Source organism: Nannospalax galili, unplaced genomic scaffold (assembly GCF_000622305.1).
Source record: "Nannospalax galili isolate Female #2095 unplaced genomic scaffold, S.galili_v1.0 scaffold473, whole genome shotgun sequence".
In the NCBI taxonomy this organism is placed as follows: Eukaryota; Metazoa; Chordata; class Mammalia; order Rodentia; family Spalacidae; genus Nannospalax; species Nannospalax galili.
Genome location: NW_008334092.1, coordinates 229,732 through 256,927, shown reverse-complemented (window position 1 = coordinate 256,927; position 27,196 = coordinate 229,732). Strand labels below are relative to the sequence as shown.

Here is a 27,196-nt window from a genome sequence, read left to right as displayed (position 1 = left end):
ACCGGCGCAGCCGCCGGCTGGGCCGGCTATTAATAACGCGCCCGGCTAGCCGGGGTCGCACAGCCATGGCTAGCCCGGAGCCCCTGCGCGGTGGGGACGGCGCCGGGGCCGTGAGGTAGGAGCCAGGGCCCGCGTCGCCGCCCCTTTGGGGAGGGAGTGCTGGGTGGGTTCCCATCCCCCACCTGCCGCCCCCTTCCCCTGGTTGTGGGCAGTGAGTGGACCAGCCCGGGAGGGGCACGGGGCGGAGCCACCCAGGGAAGGGAGATCGGTGGCCTTGGTCCGGGGTCCTGACACCTCTGGTGATCACTGGTAGTTTTTGGTACCCCTTCCACCCACTGCATGGGAATTAACTCCTTCAGGGTATTAACCTTTCAAAACTGACTTGGCCCAACTGGCCAAACCTAGTACAGGTTTTTCTTTATTTCTCATTCGAATGTCAGCTGGTCATGGGGCAAGCATTTGAGAATTCTCTGCATGAAAGCCACTTGGTGCAAGGTTGGGCATCTGCCCAGCTTGAAGTTGAGCCTGTTCACATTGCTTGTACTCATCAGTAAGGCTTGGGGTGGGGACAGAGCTGGAAGGTTTTCTCTCCCAGACCAGCAGTTGGCCTTCACTCTGCCCAACAGCTATCCACATAGTAACTCACCACTGGTTAAGGGCCGGGGGAGACCTGTGGCCAAAGTGTTTGAGTGAATAGGGAGTATTTCTGCTCCAAATCACCCTGTGGCTCAGAGACTTTCCAGTGTATCAAAATGTGGAAGAAGAAATACTTCATGGCACCCCTCCGTTGTCACATGAGGAGACAAAACTGAGCCGGGTCTCAACTCATATATTTGCCTGTATTGCCATATACAGATACTGATAAGCTTGGCATCAGACACATGAACTCTTGCATACCTGATGTCACAGATACTCCCAGTCACAGCCTGATGGATAGCCTTAAGGAACTGTTGGAGTACCCTGGGAACAGGGACAGAGTGGCAGAGGCAGGGAGGTCAGGGGCCCCAGCTCTCTCCGTCTCTGCTTCTTTGTCAGCTCAGGACAGAGGCACCTGGGTGAGGACAACATCTGGTGCCCAGAGTGCAGTGCCAGCCAGCTGGGAAGCCAGGAGGCCTGGGTTCTACACTCGAGTTCTGACACTTGACCTTGTAGCTCAGTTGGTTTCTGCCTGCCTTCCAAGGGCCCCCACCTTGGGGTACAGAAGAGCTAGATTTGTCCCTCAGGAAGTTCACTGTCATCCAGTGGACATGTGCACTTTTGTAACGCAAAGCTACTACTTATGAAGATGAGCTGCATTCAGAATGTCATGAGGACGCAGTGGGGCTTGTTTGGAAACTGGTACAGAGGAGACAGGGTTTGAGGATGAGTAAAAATTTGTTAAGTAAATAGATTTTGTTATTTTTTGGGTCTGGGGATTGAACCTAGTACCTCCTGCATGCTAGGCAGGGGCTCCGCCTCTCAGTTACAACTCCAACCATAGGAAGATGTTTTGACTGCTATGTGCCAAGCTCTTCTTTCAGGCCTCATGCTCACCCTAGGCAGACGGCTAGGGACTTCCAGCTTCTCCAGTTTATCATTACCTACATGTGTTATGGAACCCCAGGTGAGCTTTCATCTCTTTGCACTTTGACTTGCTCATCTATGCAGTGGGGATAACAGATGGGCATTCACCAAGCAAGTGTTCATGTAAGATGCTTAGAATAGTGCCTTGAACATGGTTAAGTATTTCCAAGGTGGAACATGATGCGAGGGCCATCAGCTGGGAGAGCAGGGACTTGCCAGAAGCAGAATGGGTGGGCTCAGGTGGCCAAGCAGGTGACCCTCCCTGGTGCCAATACTTTTACCTTCCCAGGTAGTCCAGGGCTGATTGCTAGGCTAATTGGTATTCAGGAAGTTCCATTTTCCAGCCAGATCCTTCAGATATTGTGGGCTCAGAGTGGGAGGTGTGAAAAGTTAACACATATTTTGGGTTCTCAGGCACTGGGTGGGTTGCAAGGAGTAATGTGAGCTGGGGCTAAAAAAAGGTAAGTTAGTGCCACATCTTAAGACTTTGAAAGCTGGGCATGGTGACACATGACTGTAATCTCAGCAACTTGGGAGGCTAGGCAGGAGGGTTGTCAATGGTTGGAGGCCAGCTGAACTACACAATAGTACCAGGCTACCCAGGGCGTCATAGCAAGACCCTGTCTCAAACAAACATATCCCACGGCTTTGAAACTGTGACACAGAACAACAGTGTCGAAGTCAGTTAATTGTGGCACTGTAGAGAACAGACTGGGCTAAGGAGAGGTGAGGCAGCCCAGTAGATGGCTGGTACAGAGTGAAGTAGAGAGATGACAACTGGGATAGGGCTCTGGCAGTGGGATGGAAGAGGGACTGGAGACATCCTGTCTTAGAAAGATTAGTTCTGCTGGGCATGGTGCCACATGCCTTTAATCCCAGCATTCAGGAAGCAGAGGCAGGCAGATCTCTGTGAGGTGGAGGCCAGCCTGGTCTACAAAGCAAGTTCCAGGCCAGCTGGGGCTACAGGGAGACTCTGTCTCAAAAAGACAAAGAAAATAGATTAGTTCTTGGGTGGTGCATGCCTTTATCCCAGCACTCGGGAGGCAGAGGTAGGTGGATCTTTGAGTTCCAGGCCAATCAGGGTTACATAGAGAAACCCTGTCTGAAAAAAATAAATAAATAAAAAATAAAAAATAAAAAAGATCAGTTTTCAGTGAATTGGTTAAATGGGAACCAGCAGTACAGATTTCTTGCTAATCAACCTGGGGCAGAGGATAGAAATACAGCAAGCTGGGACTAGAGAGATGGCTCAGCAGTTAAGAGCACTGACTGATCTGGCAGAGGACCCGGGTTCAGTTCCCAACATCTACATGGTGGCTAATCAACCGTCTGTAAATCCAGTTTCAGGGAATCTGATGCCCTCTTCTGACCTCTGTGGGCATTGTATGACAAGGGTGCCCTTACCTACATGCAGGCAATACACTCATACACATTAAAAAAAAAAAAAAAAAGAAATACAGCAAGCTTCAAGAAAACTATAATTTGGGGGCAGCTGAGCTTGAGGTGCCAAGACACATAAAGTGAAGATAACCAATACCTACTTCCTCTTTGACCAAAAAAAACCCAAACCTGAATGGACTAGGTGACCACTGAGGTAGTCTTCAAGTTTACGCTAATTTATTTATTTATTTATTTATTTATTTATTTATTTATTTATTTATTTATTTATGTGTGTGTGTGTTGGGGGAGGCGTGTGTGCCATGGTGCAAAGGTAGAGGTTAGAGGACAACTCGTTCTTTTCCTCTCACCATGTGCTTTCCAGGGATTGAACTCAGGTTGTCAGGCTTAGCCACAAGCACCTTTACCCTCTGGGCCATCTCCCAGCCCAAGTGAACATGTGAAGCTGAGGGGAATGGGGCCAGAGAGGTCTGGCACTTTTGTGGTTTCCAGAAGTCTGTTCAGGGTCTCAACTATGTAGCCCAAACTGGCCTCAAACTTGCAGTCATCTTACTTTTCAGCCTTCCAAGTGCTGGAATTATAGGCATGCAGTACCATCACACCTGGAAGAAAAATCTTCATTGTGAATTTGGAGTTAAGAAGGTGCCTAGGGGCTGACATGCAGCCTCATAAGTCTGCCCACTGTTCTGGAGAAAAGTACAACTTCTCCTTTTCTTCTCTCCCTCTTATTTAATTTTTTTTTCTTTTGTAAAAAAGATTTTATTTTAATTACATGTGTGTATGTCTATGTGTAAGTGTGTGCACATGTGTGCAGGTGACTGCAGAGGCCAGAGGTGCAGGATCCCTCTGGAGCTGGAGTTATAGGCAGATGTGAGCCCTAGGACTTGAACTTGGGTCCTCTGGACGATCAGTACATGCTCGTAACTGCTGAGCCATCTCTCCAGCCCCCTTTCTATCTCTTTTCCAAGCATGTTCCCTAACACTTTGAGCTACCCCCAAATTTTGGGTTTCTTACTCTTTCACTAATGTTCCCCTCCCTGCCATGCGGCTGCCAGTCCGCCGTGCCTGAACTCCTCGCAGCTGAAAAGGGCATGACTTTTTTTTTTTTTTTTTTTAACTTCTCTCTTCCATTCTCCTCCTCCAGGCAGCTGCTGAGATTTATAGCTTGCCTTCCTTGAAGGTTTTTCTTTCTTTTAAGCTCTAGTAAAATTGCCCTTAAACTTCAAAGAAAATGGAAATAGGGGGCTGGAGAGATGACTCAGTGGTTAAGAGCACTGGCTGCTCTTGCAATCTGATCTAGGTTCAGTTCCCAGCAATCACATGGTAGCTAACAACTGTCCATAACTCCAGTTCCAGGGGATCCAATGTCCTCTTCTGATCTCCATGGGCATGGCACAACACGGGTGCACTTGTACACATGTAGGCAATATACTCATAAACATAAAATAAAAATAAATAAAATATTAATAAAAGAAAATGAAGAAAGTGCTTAGGGGATGGAGAGATGGCTCAGGGGTTAAAGTACTTGGTGCTCAGGGGACCAGAGTTGGAATCCCCAGCATTCATTTAAATGTCAGGTGGGTGTGTCAACCTGCTTGTAATTCCAATACTTAGAACATGGAGACAGGGGCTCCCTGGAGCAATCTGTTTAGTCACATGAGCTATATGTGTGAGCTCTGAGGTAAATTGAGAGGCCTTGCCTCAATCAATAAGGGAAAGGGAAAGAGGTCTAGGATTACTCCCAACATCAACCTCAGGCCTACACACACACACACACACACACACATTTGCACATATATATGCATACTCTCACACATGGACACCACACACATATACATGACAAAAAAGTTCTTAGGAGCTGGATATGATGACTCATCTGTTATCCCAGCACTTGAGAGGTTGAAACAGAAGAATAAGAAGGATCTATGAGAGTTTGAAGCCAGCCTGGGATGAGTGGTAGAGTTCTAGACCAGCCTGGGCTACAGAGTACATCCCTGTTTCAAAAAAGAAAAAAAAAGGGTTTAGGGCCTATGGGTGAGGCTCAGTGGTAGAACTCATGTTTAGGATGTTGGAGACCTGTAATCCTAGTACTTGGGAGGCAGATGCAGGCGAATCTCTGTGAGTTCAAGGCCAGCCTGGTCTACATAATGAGTTCCAGGACAGCTGGGGCTACAGGGAGGCCCTGTCTACAAAAAAAAAAAAAAACCCAAAAAACACCCTCAAAAAAATTTTAGCTGGGCATGGTGGCACACACCTTTAATCTCAGCATTCTGGAGGTAGGGGCAGGTGGATCTCTGAGTTCAAGGTCAACCTGATTATGCAGTAAGTTTCAGGGCAGTGTATGTGTGTGTGTGTGTGTGTAGGCCTAAGATTGATGTTGGGAGTAATCCATAATGAGATCCTGCCTCAAAATAAGAAAGAAAATAAAACTGGGTACAAGTATGGATCTTTTCCCTATCAATAAAGAAACTTCTTCAAATCCTTTTTTTTTTTTTTTTTTCTTAAAGGTAGGGTCTTCCTATGTAGCCCTGGCTGGCCTGGAGCTCACCATGTAGACCAGGATTGTCTGTAACTCATAGAGCTCTGTCTGCCTCTGCCCCTGCCTTCCAAGTGCAAGGATTAAATGCACACCTGGACAATTTTTTTTTGTACTAAGGATTGAACCTGGGGTCTCATGCATGCTAGGTAAGTGCTTAGTTATATCCTTAGTCCCCGTTTACATATTTGTTTTTTTCTCAATATTTTAAATTTATTTTAAAGTTTTATTTATATTTTTCCAACTCCAAATCTATATTCTATATTTTAGTGATTTTTATTTTATGTGTATGAATGTTTTACCTACATGTATGTAAATATACCACATGCATGTAATGTCCATGGAGGCCAGAAGAGGGTCTCAGATCCTTTGAAACTGGAGCTACAGACAGTTGTTTGTCCCCATGTAGGTGCTGAGAACTGAACCCCAGTCCTCTGCAAAGGCAGCCAGTGCTCTTAACCACTGAGCATCTCTCCATCCCTATTTTTAATGTTTGTTTGTTTATGTATGTATGTATGTATGTATGTATGTATGTATGTATTTATTTATTTATTTTTGTTTTTTTTGAGACAGGGTCTCCCTGTAGCCCCAGCTGACCTGCAACTCACTATGTAGACCAGGCTGGCCTCAAAATCACAGAGATCTGCCTGCCTCTGCCTCCTGAGGAGGGATTAAAGGCGCCACCATGCCCAGCCCTATTTTTAAGTTTTAAATTATGTGTGCATGTGTGGGTAGTTTGTGCATATGAGTGCAGTGCCTGTGTAGGCCAGAAGATGGTACCCTGGAGCTGAAGTTCAGGCAGTTGTATGCTGGGAATTGAACGGGTTCTCTGCAAGAGCAGTATGCCTTCTTAACCACTAAGCTGTCTCTTTAGCCCCTTGTGTTTGGAGATGGAATCTCATGTAGCCCAGGCTGGCCTCCCAATTGGCTGATCCACCTGCCTCTACCTCCCAAGTTCTGTGATCATAGGTGTGTACTACCATACCTGGTTTTAATAAAAAAAAATTTTTTTTTAAATTTGAGACAGAATCCAAGCTGACCTCAAACTCCTTATGTAGTTGAGAATGACCTTAAACTTCTGACCTTCCTGTCTCTACCTTCCAAGATTACAGGCATGCCCCACCACAACACAGTTTTATGTAGTATTGGGATCAAACCAGGGCATCTGCATGCTAGACAAGCACTCTACCAACTAAGCTACACCCTTAGCTCATATTTGTGTGTGTATGTGTATATGTGTTCATGTGTATGCATATATGTGTTCAAGTGTGTGAAGGCCAGAGATTGATGTTGAGTGTCTTCCCCAGTTGCCCCCCACCTTATTTTTTTGTTGTCGTTTCTGTTTTTTGAGTCAGGGTCTCCTTGTAGCCCCAGTTGGTTTGGAGCTTGCTCTGTAGACCAGGCTGGCCTGGATTTCACCAGGGATCCACCTGCCTCTGCTCCCAAGTGCTGGGACTAAAGGTGTGTGCCACCATGCCCGGTTTCCACCTTATATTTTGAAACAGGGCCTCTCACTGAACCTGGAGCTCACCAGTTAAGCTAGACTGGCTGGCCAGCAATCCAGGGACCCTCCTGTCTCTGCTCCCTTAGTGTTGGGATTACAGGTGTGCACCTGGATTTTTACATGGGTGCTGAGGATATGGACACAGGTTCTCATGCTTGCTTGACAAACACTTTACTGAAGAGCCATCTACCTAGCTAACCCCCTTATTTTTAAATGATTAAAATTTTTGTATTATTTTAAATTATGTGTATTCATGTGTGTCTGTCTGTGGCCATGAACATGTGAGTGCAGGTGCCTGAGGAGGTCAGAGGGTTCCCTGGAGCTAGAGTTACAGGTGGTTGTGAGCCTCCCCCTATTTTTTAAAGACAATCTTATGTAGCCCAGGCTAGACTCAAACTCACTATGTAGTTGAGGCTGGCTTGAATTTTTTTTGTGTGTTGTTGTGGTTTTTGGTTTTAGGACACAGTCTTCCTATAGCCCCAGCTGGCATGGAAGTTTCTATGTAGACCAGGCTGGCCTCAACCTCACAGAGATCCATCTGCCTCTGCCTCCTGAGTGCTGGGATTAAAGTTGTGTACCATCATGCCCAGCCTGAAAATTATATATTTCAAAATAGCCAGGTATGGTGATTTACTGTGGTGATGCTGGCACTTGGGAGGCTGAGGCAGGAAGATTGCTGCAAGTTTGAGGCCAGCCTGGGCTACCTAGTAAGTTCTAGGCCAGCCTGGGCTACAGCGTAAGATCCTGTCTCCAGAAACTGTACACATTAAAAAAAAAGTTAGTAGACAGTATTTTATTTCCAACACAAAGAAATGAGACATGTTTGAGGCAGTGACTATGGCAGTTGCCCTTAACTGGCCATTAGTACATTGTTTACAAACATTGAAGTGTCACACTGCACACAGCCACTGTGTATCCATTAAAAATTTTGTTGTTGTTGTTGTTGTTGTTTATTTAGCCTCAAACTTATATATAGCAATTCTCCTGCCTCTGCCTCTTGAGTGCTGGGATTATAGGCATATACCAAAGCATATATGATGCTCAATTAAGCCAGGCATGGTGGGAAAAATAATCTTAAGAATTTTAGTCAAATTTAGCATGTGTCAAGAACACAGTAGAGCAGCTCTATAGGCTAAGGATCTTTGCTGACTCAATGAGAGAATAGTATCCAGAGACATCACTCCTCAAAGCACCTCTGGGGTACAGTTGTCAACAGCAGTCCCAAGGGACAGTAGCAATCTGGAGCTTAGTCAGAAGGAGGAGACCCATTGAGGAGGGCACTGGAAACTTGACATGCATGGAATAATTGAAAGATGTTAAGGCTTTTGCTGGGCATGGTGGCACATGTCTGTAATCACAGCACTAAGGAGGAGGAGGCAGGCAGATTTGTGTGAGTTCCAGGCCTGCAGGGCTACATCCTGAGACTCTATCAACAAACAAACAAGCCCAAACAAAATAACAACAAAACATAAGATGACAGAGTTTTTGGTGTACTGGGGATCAATCCTAAGGCCTTCTACATGCTAAACTATCAAGTTACATCCCCAAACCCCATGTTAGTTGTCTTAAAATTTAAAAATATGGGGGCTGGAGAGATGCTCAGAGGTTAAGAGCACTGGCTGCTCTTGCAGAGGAGTTGGGTTCAGTTCCCAGCACCCACATGGTGGCTAACGACTGTCTGGAACTTCAGTTCCAGGGATCCAATGATTTCTTCTGACCTCCATGGGCACTGCATGACAGGACATGCAGTATGAAGAACACTCATACACATAAAATAAAAATAATAACTATTTTTTTCTTGATTTATTTATTTTTATTTTACATGTATGAGTGTACTTGTTCATGCGGTGCCCTCAGACAGCAGAAAGGGACAACATATCCCCTAGAACTGGGGTTATGAACAGTCGTTAGCTGTCACGTGGGTGCTAGGAACTGAAACGGGGCTCTTTGCAAGAGAAGTCAGTGCTCTTAATCACTGAGCCATTTTTTCAGTCCTTATTTTTTTTATTACACTTTTCTGTGTATATCTATGTGTGCCACATGTCCCCACGTGTGGAAGGTGGAAGTTAGAGGACAATTTACAGTCAATTCTCTCCTTCCATATGGGTCCTGGGGATTGAACTCGGGTCACTTTTACCCATCTAGCTATCTTGCCAGCCATATGTTTTTTGTCTTTAAGTGTTAAAAAAAGCTTACATGGATGCCAAGTATCATGATGCATGCCTTTAACCCCAGCACCTGGAAGGGAGAGGCAGGCAGATCTCTGTGAGTTTAAGGCCAACCTGGTCTACATAGTGAGTTCCAGGCCAGCTAGGGCTACAGGGAGACCCTGTCTCAAAAAGATCAGAAAAAAAGAACAAATTTACATGGAGCTGGGTGTGGTGGCTCACACCTTTAATCCCAGCACTTGAGCTGCTGTGGCAGAAGGATCACCAGGAGTTTGAGGCTAATCTAGGCTATATAGGTCAGCCTGGGCTATAGAGTGAGACTCTTGTCTCCAAAAACCAAACCAAACCATAAAAACAAACAATGAAAACTTACATGAAATAAGAGGCTTGTCTGATCCTAGAAGGAGAATCAAGTCCAGCAGTTAAGAATTGAAGGAGGAAGGTTGCCATGGAACCTAGTGTCTCAGTGAGTTTCCTGTCCTTGAAGTTACATAAGCAGAGACCAGTCAGCCATTCTGTGGTGTTGTCAGGGAATCAACACAATGGGCTGTGTGTGGAGGAGGAAGATCTCTAGATGGAGACGTGACAGTGGAGAAGCTGCTGCAGTCTGGGCCAGTTGGTAAGGGCTCTGGCAACAGCACTGAGGCACTGGCTGCTCTCACTGTAGATCATCATCTCTCTTGCAGGGAAACAAGGGCAGAGGCCAGTTCTCTTAAGGAGAACGCTGAATCCCAGAAAGAGGCCAAGACCTTGAACCCAGAATCCACCTTATCCTTGGAAGGGACTGTGAACCTAGATGACATCCTCTATCTGGGGGACTCGGTGGACTTTGAGGAGACCCTCTATGGGGAAGAGCCGGGGAAGCCTGAGGAGACACTGTATATCGAGGAGTTGAGGCAGCCAGAGGAGGCACTGGATGTGGAGGAACCAGAGGAGGCACTGGGTGTGGAGGAGCCTGTGAGTCTAGAAGAGACGCTGTCTGTGCAGGAGCCCGTGAAGTCAGATGAGGTACAGTTTGTGGAGCAGCCTGTGAAGCCATCCGAGAGCCCAAGCCCAGAGCAGACTGCTTATGAGGCAGAGATGGTGGCCAGGGAAGAGAAATCCATCCCAGTGGAGAGCCTTTCAGCGCAGCCGAGCCCCAACACAGAGGAGGACTTGAGCATGGAGGACCTGGAAAGGCTGGAAGGCCGTTTCCAGGAGTGTGTGCAAGCTGTGGCCCAGCTGGAAGAAGAGCGGGACCAGCTCATCCACGAGCTTGTGCTGCTCAGGGAACCAGCCCTGCAGGAAGTGCAGCAAGTCCATCAGGACATCCTGGCTGCCTACAAGCTGCATGCCCAGGCAGAGCTGGAGAGGGATGGGTTAAGGGAGGAGATCCAACTGGTCAAGCAGAAGCTGTTCAAGGTGACCAAGGAATGTGTGGCCTTCCAGTACCAGCTGGAGTGCCGCCAGCACGATGTGGCTCAGTTTGCTGACTGTAGGGAGGCACTGACCACGCGGGCAGCGCAGCTCTCTGGGGAGTTGGGCCAGCTCCGCGAGGCCTATCAGAAGCAGAAGGAGCAGTTGCAGCAACAACTCCAAGCACCCCCAAGCCAGAGCGATGGGCACCTTCTCCAGGAGAGCCGGAGGCTCTCTACACAGTTTGAAAATCTCATGGCGGAGAGCCGCCAGGGCCTGGAAGACGAGTACGAGCCTCAGCTGCTGCGGCTGCTGGAGAAGAAAGAAGCGGGGACCAAGGCACTGCAGAAAACCCAGGCAGAGATTCAGGAAATGAAGGAGGCCCTGAGACCCCTGCAAGCAGAGGCCCGGCAGCTCCACTTGCAGAACAGGAACCTGGAGGACCAGATGACACTAGTGAGGCAAAAACGTGATGAAGAGGTTCAACAGTACAGGGTAGGCCCATTGGCTATGCAAGACTCGGTTTTCTATGTAGCTTGGACTGGTCTTGAACTTGAGATCTGTCTGCATGCTGGGGTTAGAGGCCCATGCCACCACATCTGGTATATAAAAGGGACATCTTTTGTAAAAAATATATTTTATTATTTTTTCCAGCCAGGCATGGTGGCACATGCCTTTAGTCTCAGCACTTGGGAGGCAGAGGCAGGAGGATCTATGTAAGTTCAAGGCCAGCCTGATCTATATAGCAAGTTCCAGGCCAGGTGGGGCTACAGGGAGACCCTGTCTCAAAAAGATAAGAAATTTTAAAGTTTTTGTGTATGAGTGTATTGTCTCCATGTATGTAAGTGCACCCGTGTCCTGCAATGCCAAGGAGAGCAGAAGAGAGTGGATTCCTTTGGAACTGGAGTTACAGTAGGTTGTCAGCCTGTGGGTGATGGAAATTGAATCCTCTGCAAGGGCAACCAGTGCTGTTAACCCTGAGCCATTTCTCCAGCCTCAGAAGGGAAATCTTTTTTTTGGGGGGGGGTCTTTTTGAGACAGGGTCTCCCTGAAGCCCCAGCTGTCCTGGAACTCACTATGTAGACCAGGCTGGCCTTGAACTCACAGAGATCCGCCTGCCTCTGCCTCCCGAGTGCTGGGATTAAAGGTGTGAGCGACGATGCCCGGCCTGGACTCTTATTTTTTATAGATGAGGAAACTGAGGCTCAGTGAAGTAGTTCGAACCTGAGCCTACCCAACTCCAAGTATTTCAGTTCTTCCAAGGAAGCCTTTGTAATCCTAACTGTACAGGGAGTTACACTTGGTGTATAGAAAGTAGAGGAACTAGAGGTCAGGTGGAATGCATTTGTTCCCTCCCGTATACTCCACATTCACCCTCAAGTTCCACCTATCCAGTCTCTACCTCAGAGCTGTCTGGTGCCTGGAATGGGATTGCTACACATTTTCCTTTTTTGTACATGTCACCATCTCCCTTGTATTCAAGTTATTTCCAATTAAGTGTGAGCCAGTTCTAGTCCCTTTTTAGAACAGAGTAGGATATAAATACTAAGTGAATAAACAATTACGTCTGCCTCTCCAGACTGGGCATTCAGAAGGTAGGGTCTATCGTTACTTATCTTTTTATTCTGTGCCTCATGTTGCTTAGAGGACACATCAGACAAGTGCTAAGTATTGCTAGGCACTCTGAGAAAACTTAGTATGGGGCCTTTTACAGCAGTACTTTAAAATTTTTTTTGAGACATGGTCTCAAGTAGCCTAGACTGGCCTTGAAGTCTCTATATAGCTGAAAGTAATCTGACACTCTTATTTCTCTTGTCTCTACCTCCTGAGTGCTAGGATTACAGACCTTGAACTCACCATCCTCCTGCCTCAGCCTCATAAGTCCTGTGATCACAGGTATATGCCACATGTATTCCTTTGGATAAACTTAAAATCTTATGTTGTCCCACAGACTTTGACATACCCTCAAGAGAACAGCCTTATTTTGAAACTAGCTACACTATTCAGCTTACTGAATATTTTATTATATTTTTTGAGACAAGGTCTCCCTGGAGTCCCAGTTGGCTTGGAACTTGCTGTGTAGACCAGGCTGGCCATGAGCTCAGAGATCTGCCTGCCTTTGCTTCTTGAATGCTGGGTCTAAAGGAGTGTGCTGCCATGCCCAGCTGGCTTCCAACTCTTGCTCTTCCTGCCCCGGCCTCCTGAATGCTGGGGTTTCAAGGTCTGTACCACCCTTCCTGGCTCAGAGTTATTTTGGAAAGGGCTTCCTAAACTGTGCTCACTCAAGAATCTTCTATTCCTTTCTGGTTACTTTTCAAGGGTGCTCCTTAAATTCTGTACTTTGAGAATCCGTTTGCCTCTATTAGCACTTTCATTATCCATTCATTCAATATAGTTTCTATGTGTCTACTATGGATCAGGCTAAGGTATGGCAAGAAAGCTAGGATATAGTGGGGGATGAGGGGCTCCTCTTCCCAGTTTGTGGTTTAGGAGGGTTACCAGACAAAATGAACATTTTTTTTTTGAGACAGTTCCAGCTGTCCTGGAACTCACTATATAGACCAGGCTGGCCTTGAACTCACAGAGATCCGCCTGCCTCTGCCTCCCAAGTGCTGGGATTAAAGGCATGCGCTGCCACACCCGGCATTTTTTTTTTTTTTTTAAATCCAAGCACTGTTGATATCAAGATGCTTCCTGGGCTGGGGAATGTAGCTCAGTGACAAGAGTGCTTGCTTTGAATGCACCAAGTCCTGGGTTTATCTCTGGCACCACACACACACACACACACACACACACACACACACACACAAAGAAACAATGAAAAGATGCTTGATTTGAGATGGTTAAATGTGAAAGTCTTGGAATCAATGAAATAACAATGACAGAAGCAGAACAGTTCTGGGAGTGAGGCACTATACTGACAACTTAGATAAGACTCCTACCAGAGGAAACAAGGGGAACTTTCAGAGATTAACAATAGCTAATGTGTACTTCACAGTTTTTTTGTACATAATTCATGTCTTATACCCCAGTGAGGTATGAAATGTGTGAAAACTGAGAAACGAAAGGGGATAGAGAAGCCCAGTGTTCTACAGCTTGGAAAAGATGTGTGATGGACCCTGGGCAATCTAGTGATGCCCACTCCCCACTACACTGTGCTGGAACTGGGCCTTTTGAGTTCATTGAGCAGCCAGGGAAAGGTATTCCAGGCAGAGAGGACAGCTCACACAAGAGCATGTACAAAAAGGCACTGTTTGGGGAAATGAGCTCAGTCTGACTGAGTTGTAAAGAATGAGTAGACTGACAAGGTTGGAGAGCTAGATTGTAAATGGTTTTAGGTCATGGCTCTCTCTCTCTCTCTCTCTCTCTCTCTCTCTCTCTCTCTCTCTCTCTCTCCCCCCCCCCCCCGTCCGCCCGTCCATACATGTAGTCACTCACACCGCAGCAGCCGTGTGTCCTTCTCTCTCTCTCTCTCTCTCTCTCTCTCTCTCTCTCTCTCTCTCCACACCCCATGTGCCCGACTGTACATGTTGAAAGGCCATCAGAGGACACCAGGTGTCCTACTCTATCACTCTCTACCTTATTCCCTTGAGACAAGATCTTGCATTGAGCCTGGAGCTAAGCTGGTGGGTAACAAGCCCCAGAGATCTTCCTGTCTCTGCCCCTCCCTGCCAGTGCTGGAGCCAAATGCTCTTACTCACTGAGCCATCTCCCCAGCCCAAGTAGTTTTCAAAAAACTTTTCTTTAGGGGCTGGAGAGATGGCTCAGCAGTTAAGAACACTGGATGTTCTTACAGAAGACCCGGATTTGAATCCTAGCACCCACATGGCAGCTAACACAGGTTCCAGGGGATCCAATAGCTTCTTCTGTCCTCGGGCATTGCATGACACACACTTTCCCCCTTCACTCCAAATAAAAGTTTATTAAAAAAATTATTCAGGGCTGGAGAGGGCTCAGCTGTTAAGAGCATTAACTGCTCTTGCAGAGGACCTGGGTTTGGTTCCCAGCAACCCACATGGCATCTTACAACCATCTGTAATTCCAGTCCTGGGGAATCTGAAGCCCTCTTCTGGCTTTCTCATGCATCAGACACATACATAAACACAAGCCAAACACTCATGCATATAATTTTTTGAAAATTTCATACATGTGTAGAAGTGTTCTGATCACACTCTCACCCTTTCCTCCAATCCCTCCCTCTTTCTACAAGCCCCCCTCTCACATTCATGTTTTATTTTTGAGAGAGGGTCTCCTTATAACCCCAGTTGGCCTGGAACTCGCTATGTGGACCAGGCTGGCTAGCCTCGATCTCATAAGAGATCCACCCCCACTGGCCTCCAGAGTGCTGGGATTAGAGGTAAGCGGCAGCACACCTGGCCTCATGTGATTTTTCTGTTCTGTCTTTTTGAGACAGGGTCTCCCTGTAGCCCCAGCTGGCCTGGAACTCATTATGTAGACCAGGCTGGCCTTGAACTAATAGAGATCTGTCTGCCTCTGCCTCCCAAGTGCTCGGCTTCATGTTTTTAAAAAACTATTTGGAATGGCAGTGTATAAAATTTAAGCGCTGCTGCTTCTCTGAGGAGCAGCCAGGACACTCAGTTTGGCCTTCTAGGGTTTCAGAGTCTGAAGAGCTGTTATCTAATGAAAGCAGCAGAGTAGAGTGGTTAGGGGTGTGAGCTTGGCGCCAGTTGCAAACCCTGGCTCAGTTACTGGGAAACTTTTTTTTTTGAGACAGGGATTTCCTGTAGCCCAGCTGGCCTGGAATTTGCTATGTAGACCAGGCTGGCCTCCATCTCAGAGATACACCTGCCTCTGCCTCCCAAGTGCTGGGATTAAAGGGGTATACCACCACGTCCTACTCATGGCTCTCATTTTTAACTCTGTGTGCATTGTGTGTGGAAGGGGGTCAGAAGAGGGCATCAGATCCTCTGGAACTGGAGTTATAGGTAGTCATGAGCTGCCCAACACGGGTGCTAGGAACTTAACTCTGTAAGAGCAGTATGTACATGTTAACCAGAGTCATCTCTCCAACCTCCAAGACACTTATCATTTATGTGTTAGATATGTATTTTTAAATTGTGTGTTCAGCTCATATAGAGGTTAAAGGTCATCCTTGGGTGTCAGTCCTCAGGATGCCAGTCCATCTTGTTTTTTCAGACAAGATCTCTCATATGGGCAGGGGTTAGTGATTCAGTTAGACTGGTTAGACAGAGTGCAGCAGGTATTTGTCTGTCTCCCCAATACTGGGACTGTAAGCATGTCATCACACCCAGCTTTGGAGATACTGTCTGGCCACATAGCCCTGGCTGGCCTCAAACTCCTTGTGTAGACCAGGATGGCCACAAGCTTACAGAGACCCACCTGCCATTGTCTCCATTGGGACTAAAGGTGTGTGCCACTACCCTCAACACATCTAGCTTTCAGACATGGGTTCTGGGGATTGAACTCAGGTCCTCATATTGTATGACCAGCAAAGTACTGAGCATTCTCCCCAGCCAGGCCTCAAACTTGTTATATGATGATCTTGAACTCCTGGTAAAGTGTTGGGATTACAGGCATGTACCACCATGTCCAATTTTCTCGATTTTACATGCTTCATACTTGCCTCTAACCATGTACCTTACCCAAACAGGTTTGCTGCATAGTGAGAATTATGAAACTAGTGCAGTGTAAGGACACTTCCCTTCAGATTTTTTTTTTTTTTTTTTGATTTTCAGAGACAGGATCTCCCTGTAGTCCCAGCTGGCCTGAACTAGCTATGTAGACCAGGCTGGCCTTGAACTCACCTGCCTGCCTCCTGAGTACTGGGAATAAAAGTGTGTGCCACCACATCTGGCTGAGTGCCACATTCTTAAGTGAGAAGGTCACATCTTTCTGTGGTCCCCAGACATGGCTAGGTACTTTAAAAAGGTCTATTAATAATGTTGAAGTTGAGGATCAGCAGAGTACCAAACAGACTGCTATGCCTCAGTACAAAATCAAAGCTGACTCAGATCAGAATACCTTTTTTTTTTTTTTTTTTTGGTCTTTTTGAGACAGGGTCTCCCTGTAGCCCCAGCTGTCCTGGAACTCACTATGTAGACCAGGCTGGCCTTGAACTCACAGAGATCCACCTGCCTCTGCCTCCTGAGTGCTGCCCTACCACACCTGGCCAGAATAACTTTTAATGACAGCATGTTCCCAAACCAGATTCCCACGCAGTATTTTTCAACTGCTCATTATAATACATTACCCGCCCCTGCCTTTTTTTTTAAAGATAGGGTCTCCCTGTAGCCCCAGCTGGCTTGGAACTATGTAGACCAGGCTGGCCTTGAACTTAGAGATCTGCCTGCCTCTGTTTCCCAAGTGCTGGGATTAAAGGCATGAGCCAACACCCCTTCCCCCCACCATTTTTCAAAAAAGGGTCTCAGGTTCAAGCTGGCCTAACTTTAGATTCTCCTGCCTCCACCTCCAGAGTCCAGAGTGCATATGTCACCATGCACAGTTTCTGCTATGCTAGGAATCAAACATAGGGCTTTGTGAATGCTAGGTAAATATTCTAACAACTGAGCTGCATTCCCAGCCTCCCTGTCCTAATTTTTAAGGATCCAAGGCATGCTAAACAGCTTCCTTCCTTCCTAGGCATTAATCCCAGAGGGGAGGGGCTGGAGAGAAGGCTCAGTGGAAAAGAGCACTGGCTGCTCCTGCAGAGGACAGTGGTTCAGTTCCCAGTACCCACATGGCAGTTAACAGTCCGTAGCTCCAGCTCCAGTGGATCCACTGCCCTCTTCTGACCTCCTCGGGTACTGCACAACATATGTGCACTTACATACACGCATCAATACACTCATACACAAAATAAATGAAAAAAATTTTAGTTCAGGAGGGGAACAATTACGCAAAGGCACAAGGTATTATTCTAACTTGTAGCTCAGTGGTAGAGTGCTCAACTGGCATGCACAAGACCCTAAAGTTGATCCTCAGCACCATGCATAATAAAAGTTATCTTGGGGCTGCTCCTCTCTCCAGAAGCTTCTGCTGGTTCCCTCAACTCTAGCTCCTCGGCCTTGGATCGTGCCGCCATGATGGGCCACCATCCAGTGCTTGTGCTCAGTCAGAATACAAAGCGTGAATCTGGAAGAAAAGTTCAATCTGGAAACATCAGTGCTGCCAAGACAATTGCAGATATCATCCGAACATGCTTGGGACCCAAGTCCATGATGAAGATGCTTTTGGACCCAATGGGAGGCATCGTGATGACCAATGATGGACTATAGGTGAGGACATAAATTTAGCAAATGCTGATGAACTACGAAAGCTTTGCCATTTCTACTAGATTTAAGATACAGCCTGCAGATGGAGCCCAAGTCTAAGATGTGGGGATGTCTTAATGAAGGAGGAAATCCTGGAAATTGTGGCAATATCCTGCCTCTTATTTCCACAGGCTGGATCACAAGCATAGCTACAATTTCCCACTCAAAATTTTGTTTCTGAGCTTCATGGAAGAAAGCCACCTTAGAAATGAAATAGTGGTCATTTGGGGAAAGGGTTATGTCTAGGAATTGAATCGAGAAGTTGCTTTGTGTGTGGTACTGAGGTTGGACCCAGCAGGGCAAGTGTTATATGACTTCACTTCCTAATTACCACCTCTTGATTTTGGATTAAATTGAGTTTTCCTCTGCTCAGATACCTGGTGGCATCATTGAAGATTCCTGTGTCTTACGTGGAGTCATGATTAACAAGGATGTGACCCATCCACGAATGCGCCGCTATATCAAGAACCCTCGCATTGTGCTACTGGATTCTTCTTTGGAGTACAAGAAAGGGGAAGGCCAAACTGATATTGAGATTACACGAGAGGAAGACTTCACCCGCATCCTGCAAATGGAAGAAGAGTACATTCAGCAGCTCTGTGAGGACATAATCCAGCTGAAGCCTGATGTGGTCATCACAGAAAAGGGCATCTCAGATTTAGCTCAGCACTATCTCATGCGGGCCAATATCACAGCCATTCGTAGAGTCCGAAAGACAGACAATAATCGAATTGCTAGAGCCTGTGGGGCACGGATAGTCAGCGGACCAGAGGAACTGAGAGATGATGTTGGAACAGGAGCAGGCTTAATGGAAATCAAGAAGATTGGAGATGAGTACTTCACATTCATCACTGAGTGCAAAGACCCAAAGGCTTGCACCATTCTCCTTAGAGGGGCCAGCAAAGAGATTCTCTCAGAAGTAGAGCGCAACCTCCAGGATGCCATGCAAGTGTGCCGTAACGTTCTCCTGGACCCTCAGCTGGTGCCAGGCGGTGGCGCCTCTGAGATGGCTGTGGCCCATGCCTTGACAGAAAAATCCAAGGCCATGACTGGTGTGGAACAGTGGCCATATAGAGCTGTTGCCCAAGCATTAGAGGTCATCCCTCGTACCCTGATCCAGAACTGTGGGGCCAGGATCATCCGTTTACTGACCTCCCTTCGGGCTAAGCACACACAGGAGAACTGTGAGACCTGGGGTGTAAATGGCGAGACTGGTACCTTGGTGGACATGAAAGAGCTGGGCATATGGGAGCCATTGGCTGTGAAGCTACAAACATATAAAACAGCAGTGGAGGTAAGACTTCCTAAGATGTGGGGATGTTATGTTTCCAGATACAATCAGCTACTATGTCTGGTCTAGTCTTGAAGGGAAGGGATTATAAACTGCAGAGTAGTCCCCAAAGACCTCCTAAGGAATTCCATATCTCTACTTAATCTTTCTTTAGCTTATACAAAAACAAGGTAATAACCCTTTCTTAGGGAGAACTGAATTGTACATTCAAGACTCTGAAAAGGTAGATTTCAGATAAAATGGTAATTCTCTGGGAGGAACTAAGAGCTACAGCTAAAAGAAAACAGTGTTTCCTTCTGCTGACCCCTTTGGGACTTTTACTCTTAGACTGCAGTTCTGCTGCTCCGGATTGATGACATCGTCTCAGGCCACAAAAAGAAGGGGGATGACCAAAGCCGGCAAAGCAGTGCTCCTGATGCTGGCCAGGAGTGAATGGTGGGCAAGGTGACCAGCGCACAGAACCAGCAGTCTCCCCCTTCCTGAAGCAGAGTCCAGGAATACTGTGGATGTCTTTGTTGGAAGGGATCAGGTTGAGGGGCAGCCCCCCATCCCAGCTCAGTTTGCAAAAGGCACTGACATGTAACTCTTCTCTATTGTAAGCTTTCCATTTAGTTTGCTTCTAATGATTAAATCTAAGTCATTTGAAAAAAAAAAAAAGAGTTATCTTATGCAAGGCCCCCCCCCCTTTTTTTTTTTTCTGTTAGGGTCTCAGCATGTTGCCCTGCCTGGCCTGGAACACATTATATAGACCAGGCTGGCTTCAAACTCAAGAGAGCCATCTCTCTGCCTCCCACTGGACTAAAGGCATATACCACTATGCCACCGCCCCCAGGGTCTCATATAGACCAAGCTGGCCTCAAACTCATTATGTAGCTGAGGATGACCTGATTGAACTTTTGATCTTTTTGCCTTCACCTCCTGAGTGCTGTTTTAAAAACAGGAATCTTGGGGCTGGAGAGATGGCTCAGTGGTTAAGAACACTGGTTGTTCTTGCAGAAGACCTGGGTTCGAATCCCAGCACTCACATGGCATTTAACAACTGTCCGTAACACCAGTCCCAGGGGATCCTACAGCCTCTTCTGACCTCCGGAGGGCATTGCACGACACAGGTGCACTTATCTGCAGGCAATACATGCATACACATAAGATAAAAATAAAATATATAAAAAAAGAATGAAGCTTCTTAAAAAACAACAAAACCTGGAATCTTTTTTTTTTTTCCCTTTCATTGTGGGGGATCTAGGGCCTTGGGCATACAAGTGCTCTCTACCACCGAGTTATGATCCCTGTCTTTTTATATGTTTCTATTGTTTCAGGTAGGGTTTCCCTGTAGCCCCAGTTGGCCTGGAACTCAAGAGATCTGCCTGCCTCTGCTGGACTAAAGGCAAATGTCACATGGGGCTTACATGGGTTCTTAATTCTGGTTTTAGTTGTAGAATGATTTTTAAACCCTGAAGAGTCTAAACAGTTTATCAAGTACATATAAATCCTCAATGCCCTCCAATCTTTTATAAAGTTAAAAAAACCCCAATTTTTCTAAAAGAGGAAAATGAGGAATGTAATCAACTGATACCACTATTTATGGCCTAATTTTCTATATATGTAAATAAAGCCTCAGCTTTCCAACTAAAGGACCTAAATCCTCAATGGTACTAAATTGTTGGTAACAAAGCTTGTTTTGGGCCATTTTCAAAGCAGTGTCACTTCTGGAAGACACCTCCTCTCTGAAACTGTTTCTTAACCTGTCCCAGAAATAACAGCTATTGTAGCAAATAACAGATACTGTAGTAAAGATTAATATTCAAGCCAGGTGAACCCCTGTGAGTTCAAGGCCAGCCTGGTCTACATAGTGAATTCCTGGCCAGCTGAGGCTACAGGGAGTCCCTGTCTCAAAAAGACCAAAAAAATAAAAAAAGAGATTAATGTTCAAGTCTTTATACAGTGGACATTAGGTGTATGTTTGGCTCAATGATGTTCTTGGGCATTTGATGCAGGAGCAGCTGGAGGAGATGGAGGAGCGACAGAGGCAGTTAAGAAGTGGGGTGCAACTCCAGCAACAGAAGAACAAAGAGATGGAGCGGCTAAGGATCAGTCTTGCAGAAGAGCTTTCAACTTACAAGTCAGTGTTCCACTTCCCAAATCTCATCTGATACTGGTTGAGAGGATGGTGGGAGGGCTCAGGAGGTATTTTACATAACAGAAGAAAACAAAATGATTTGGGGAAGTGATTTACAGATAGAAAACAGCTCTCTCTTTTTAAAGGGCTATGTTACCCAAGAGCCTGGAACAGGCTGATGCCCCTACTTCTCAGGCAGGTGGAACGGAGACTCAATCCCAAGGTGATCTTTGTGGCATCTGCCCATTGTTACTGCTTTCCTAAGAATACTAATTAATGCTCCCCCCACCCCCATACCTCAGCCTCCAAGTAGCTAGGAATATAGGCATGTGCCTCTGTAACATAAAGTCTCACTACTAGGCTGGCTTTGAACCCATCCTTTGGCAGTCCTCCTGGCCTCAGACTCCCAAGAGCTACAATTTATAGACGTGCACCACCCTGATAGTGCCCTCTAAAAAATAAATGACAGATAGCCATGACAACAAAATGCCTAAGGACAAGCAGGATTGACTTGGAATGTTTTAATTTTTGGTGGGACTCAAAATATGACCTAATTACAACCAAGGTTTTATTTGAAATTATGGGTATATATGCAGTGACCTTGGAGACCAGAAGGTGTTAGATCTCCTGGAGCTGAAGTTACTGGCAACTGTGAGCCACCTGATGTGGGTGCTGAGAACACTGAACTTAGGTCCTCTGGAAGAGCAGGAAACTTTCTTAATTACTGAGACTTCTCTCCAACCCCTCCCCCCCTTAAATTTTTATTTACAAAATGATAACCAAGACTAAAAACCCTTACATTTGCTGTGTGTGTGCACAAAATCTCATGTGAAGGTCAGAGGATAACATGTAGGAGTCAGTCTTTCCTTCCACCCACATGGGTTTCCTCAGATTGAATTCAGGTTGTCAGGCTTGGCAGCAAGCACCTTTACCTGATGAGTCCGGTCACTGGCCCTTACTAAGAATTTTTGTAGTATTTCTAGGCTCTAGGTACACCCTTGTCCTCCAACACTGGCATTCAAAGGAGAGCATGGCATTTTGGCATAGCACAGAATGTGATCATGCTGCCAAACTCAGACAAAGGAGGCTAATAAGAGGGCTAAATTATATGCAAGTCATAAAAATGCTGAGGCATTTATAGGGCCCAACTACTGCTTAATTAACCTTTAAAACAACCAACATACCCATCCATTAATTTTCATACCTTTATAAAAACACAAAGGTTATGGATCGGTTTAGAAGTGCGGGAAGTTTTAAGGTCTTTCCTAACCAATCAAGTGATCAGGATTCTCTCCTATACTTTTTATTTATTTTAAAGATATTACAAATTGAACCTGTCCTTGTGTATGCTATGCTCACTACTGTGCCTAATGAGCAGGAGGGATGGCTCAGCAGGCAAAAGCATTGGCTGCTCTTACAGAGGACCCAGGTTCAGTTCCCAGCATCCACATGGCAGCTAACAACCGCTTGTTAACTCCAGTTCCAGGGGATCCAATGCCCTCTTCCAACCTCTGAAGGCATTGCAGGACATGGGTGCACTTACACATGCAGGCAATACGTTCATACACATAAAATATAATAAATAAAACACCCCACAAATGTGGCTAGTGGCCCAGGCCTTTCATTCTAGCTGAGGCAGAGTACTACAAGTTCAAGCCTCCCAGGTTAAACTTAGACCCTGTCTCAAAAACAAAGGCTAGGAATGTAGTTCAGTGGTAAAGAATACTTGTTGCTCTTGCAGGGCCTGGGCTTGATTCAGAGTACCAACATGGCAGCTCAGTAATTCCAGTTCCAGGCGACTCTAATGTCCTCTTTGGGACACAAACATGGAGCACAGACATATTTGCAAATACTCACATACATATACATATACATATTATATATATATATAAATAAATAAATCTTAAGTAACAACAATGGATAGGGCTGGGGCTGTATCTCAGTGCATATTGGATAAACACACACAAGACATCAAGTTCTCTATCTAGCACAGAACAAATCAAAGCAAAACTAAAAACAAGTCTGTTAAGTTGTATACAATACAGACGCCCATCCATTTTACTGTTTCCTGTTAAACTTACATTTTGGATACAATTTTAAGAAATATATTTTATTTTTATTTTGTATGAGTGTATTACCTACATGTATGTAAGTACACCCATGTCATGCAAAGCCCACAAAGGCCAAAAGAGCATAGGATTCCCCTGGAACTGGAGTTATGGACGGTTGTTAGCTGCCACGTGGGTGCTGAGAACTGAACTTGGGTCCTCTGCAAGAGGCAAGCCAGTACAGTACTCTTAACCACGGAGCCATCTCTCCAGCCCCTGGATACAAATTTTGATAAATTGATTCTTTTCCTAAGTTTTTCAAAGTTTCTTTATATAATTTGAGAGTTGATTATAACCCTGTAATTGAGAACATTGATTTGCTTGCTAAACACTTGTGTATGGACAGGGAAAGGACAATGATTAATCTAAGGAATTCCAGATACTATAATACTGTGTACTCTGGACAGAGAAAAAACATTTTCAGAGTAGGCTATGTACCCTATGCTTTGTTTTTAACTTGTAGTCTTCCTGCCTCGGCTTCCTGGGTGTTTCCAACTATAGACTCAGGCCATACCAGCTTATAAAAATAAATTTTTTTTTTTGTCTTTTTGAGACAGGGTCTCCCTATAACCAGTTGGCCTGCAATTTGCTATTGAGACCATGCTGGCCTTGATTTTAAAGAGATCTACCTGCCTGCCCTCCAAGTGCTGGGATTAAAGGATGTGTCACCATGCCCAGCATTTTTACAAAAATTTTAGAATTTTTATGAAAATTTTAGCCACCCCACTCAGCATCACTGTCACATAGGTTACTATTCATTTTTTTTTGCTTATGAGACATGCAAATGTTTAGATAGTGAAATGTTATTCCTGGTCCTATGCAAATCACATTGCAGTGATCTTTCCCTGGCTTATCCTGTACTAACAAAACCTTGGCAATTCATAGCTGTAAAACTTTCTACTGTATTATTTGAGACTGTTGAGAGTGCAAGTTTAACTCTTTTTCTTTCACTCTTACAGGGGCTGTTTAGAAATGTATGGCCGGATCTGTAATCCAGAAACAAAAACCTTATCAAAGGATGACTAAGTACCCTAGGGACAGACTTTTTCCCAAACAAATGAAAGAGTGCCAGCATTTGGCAAGCAATTCACCCTGTGAAAATAGCAATATTGGCTGGCTTGCCTAAAAAGGTTTTAGTGTTGGCTGAAGTAGACCACCAGTCAATTTTTGTCTCGATTCTTTTTCGTAGGCTGGTGATACAGATCTCAATGCATTGAAGAATGGAAATATGGGCCTCTTAGCTCAGCAGCAACTCACATGCACACTGGGTAAAGGATGCACCAACAAACCTCACAGTATCACGAAGAATGATTGCCCTGTGCTGATACAAACCAAAAAGAGTCAGGCACGGGTCAAAAGGCAGCAGTTTCATAATATAGGTTTACATAAATTCTTCAGTGCCGTTGGTATTAGATTTTAAATGGATCTTCCTCCATTTTTCATAAAGGCCTATGCAGACTTGCATAATTTAATCTTAAAGGTAACTTTTCCTTTTTTGAGACAAGTTGCCATGTACTCCAGGCTGCCTTTCAGACTGCTATGTAGCTGAGGATGACCTTGAACTTCTGAGTTTTCTGCCTCCTCCTCCTAAATGCTGGGATTACAGGTGTGCCATCACTATATCCTAAAACAACTAGACTTGGAGGACAGAAACCACTTCAGATTTAGGTTTTTTGTTTTTGAGACAGGGTTTCCCTGTAGCCCCAGCTGGCCTGGAACTCACTATAACAAGATCCGCCTGCCTCTGCCTGTTTCACAAGTGCTGGGACTAAAGGCTTGAGCCACCATACCGGGCCATTTCAGATCAGGACGTTTCAGATTATCCAGATGTTCCCATTAAATGGTTTTTGGGTCAGAGTGATCTATTTAGGCAAAATAAAAACTGAGACACTGCAAAGAACCAGTAGTTTTATGTGGGGATAAATGCATTCAGAACCTCTACTTTCTACCCTTTAAGTACTGGCTCCAGGAAAGACACTGAGCAGATACAACCTCTCTGCAAAAGTTCAAATCTCTACCAAATTTAATCCTGCCTTAAGTTCTCTATGGCACTGCCTGACACTGTTGGAAGCCTTCTCTAGGGCAAACTTCAAAATTATCTCATTTTATCACAGACTAGTTTGTATATCTCTGGTTTAATGTTTTATGTCTTTCGCTTTCCCTGGTAAGGAGTAAAGCTCTTTTCTATAGCTCTGGGTCTATTATATTTATATATTCTTCCCAGAAGATTCAAAACTATGGAAAATATTTGTCACCTGAATAAATTCTTCGAGAAGTCAGAGACTGATGTTTGATGGATATTAAATAAAACCCATCACCATGGGGCTATGTAGAAAAGCAGTTTATTCCATTATAAGCACTTACACAGTTAGTCATGGAGAGTAACAGGCCTGATGGTGAGACAGGTCAACCAAAATGGAGATGGTATCAAACTATAGTGGTCAAGGACTAACCCCTAAAAAACAAAAGCAACTCTTATCAAGGATTAATTTAATTTTAAAAACAAATACAAACTATCAAATCACTCTTCTCAACTTGGCAGCTCACCTGTGGTAGAACTGCCAGGCAAAAACATACATCTTTACAACTTGGTGGTCCCAAGTTTCAAAAAAAACACAACAAAAACCATTTCACAGAAAGGAAAAGAATAATATGAAAATAGCTCAAGAAATACACTAATGAGCAAAATATATGGGGAAGGAGGAACATGTGGTCTTAACTGAAGAAACCAATAAATGACTGGTCTATGTGGGAAAATGCTTCCTGGAAAGTCAGGCGTGAGGACTGTAGAGTAGGAATTTGTGTAACTTGAACCTCCCCTAATTTCTGAATAAAAATGACATCTTATAATATTTATACTTCATGGCTCAGACAACTACCTCACTTGGCTCTATTCCTTATTCACTCTAGCCATTACTTGAGTCTGAAAAAATTGGGGATATAGCTTAAGAAGAAAAATAATCACACATATTACGCCCCATTTCTGAAGCTACTTTAGACCTGGGTTTTTCACTAGAAAATTCCTGAAGAAAATTTAAATATGTCTGCGGCTTTTTTTGAATGAAGTCCCCTAGTTAAGGTTTAGAAAACACCCACTGCTTGGGCTTGTAGCGTTACTGGTGGCACCTATTATAGAGGGAGAGCTGAACAAAGTCCGTGTCTCAAAACCAGTGTTAAATCATTATCTCAGGGTTCAGAGGAAAGCAAGGGGAGTCTAAAATCACAAGCGTAGACATGTCTAGGACCCTTGACCTTCTGGATCCACACTTCCTTCAGGGTCTTCATCATTATAAATGTTCTCTGCCTGCCCAAAAACAAAGAGAAGATAGTATTTAGTAAACAAGAAGATAGGATAGGTTCCTTCTTGAGGCCCAAATTTCCATAATATATTATGCCAGGGTGTCTGATAAGCAGCAATAGACAATGTGCAAAGGGCATGGATCATGAATGGGTACGAGTGTACTCCAATAAAAGCAAAGAGTTGATCACCATTCTCTGAATTAGAACACTCCCACGTTGAGAAGTAACAATAATCATTCTTGATTCCTTTAACTGAATATATGACTGTAATTGCTAAAATGTAAAACAAGCCAAGTGACCATCAACTGAGGAATGGATAGATGACATATTCATAAAAATGGAATATTATTTGGCAAATAAAGTCACATATACGATTCCATTGATATGGTATGTCCCTTTTTTTAAAGGGAAAAAAAAGACAGGGTCATTGTGTGGCTCTGGCTGGCCTGGAACTTTCTATGTACATCAGGCTTGTCTTGAGCTCACAGAGATCCCCTAGGATTAAAGGAATGCATCACCACACCA

The 27,196-nt window shown here is 45.1% G+C and overlaps 3 protein-coding genes across 4 annotated transcripts in view; 2 read left to right on the top strand and 1 right to left on the bottom strand.

Annotated features, from left to right (window-relative positions):
- Positions 1-6: 6 nt before the first annotated feature.
- Positions 7-25,968, top strand: Sync (syncoilin, intermediate filament protein). 2 transcript variants are annotated; one of them, XM_008829193.3, is made up of 5 exons: positions 7-115; positions 9,856-11,059; positions 21,142-21,266; positions 21,410-21,486; positions 24,331-25,968. In XM_008829193.3, exons 1-5 carry the CDS (start codon positions 66-68, stop codon positions 24,339-24,341), a joined length of 1,467 nt encoding a protein of 488 aa, XP_008827415.1. In that variant the 5' UTR covers positions 7-65; the 3' UTR covers positions 24,342-25,968. The 2 variants fall into 2 exon arrangements, with proteins under 2 accessions (XP_008827415.1, XP_008827416.1); XM_008829194.3 differs by lacking the exon at positions 21,410-21,486.
- LOC103730918 (T-complex protein 1 subunit gamma-like) lies at positions 17,626-19,804 on the top strand. Its single transcript, XM_008829239.3, has 3 exons — positions 17,626-17,796; positions 18,230-19,150; positions 19,475-19,804. The coding sequence occupies exons 1-3, from the start codon at positions 17,626-17,628 to the stop codon at positions 19,577-19,579; spliced, it is 1,197 nt and encodes a 398-aa protein (XP_008827461.1). The 3' UTR covers positions 19,580-19,804.
- Positions 25,698-27,196, bottom strand: part of Rbbp4 (RB binding protein 4, chromatin remodeling factor) — a 28,245-nt gene continuing 26,746 nt past the window's right edge. The window contains exon 12 of the mRNA XM_008829195.2: positions 25,698-26,675. Within this exon, the coding sequence (XP_008827417.1) occupies positions 26,610-26,675 (66 nt within the window). The 3' untranslated portion in view covers positions 25,698-26,609. The remainder of the gene's footprint in view (positions 26,676-27,196) is intronic.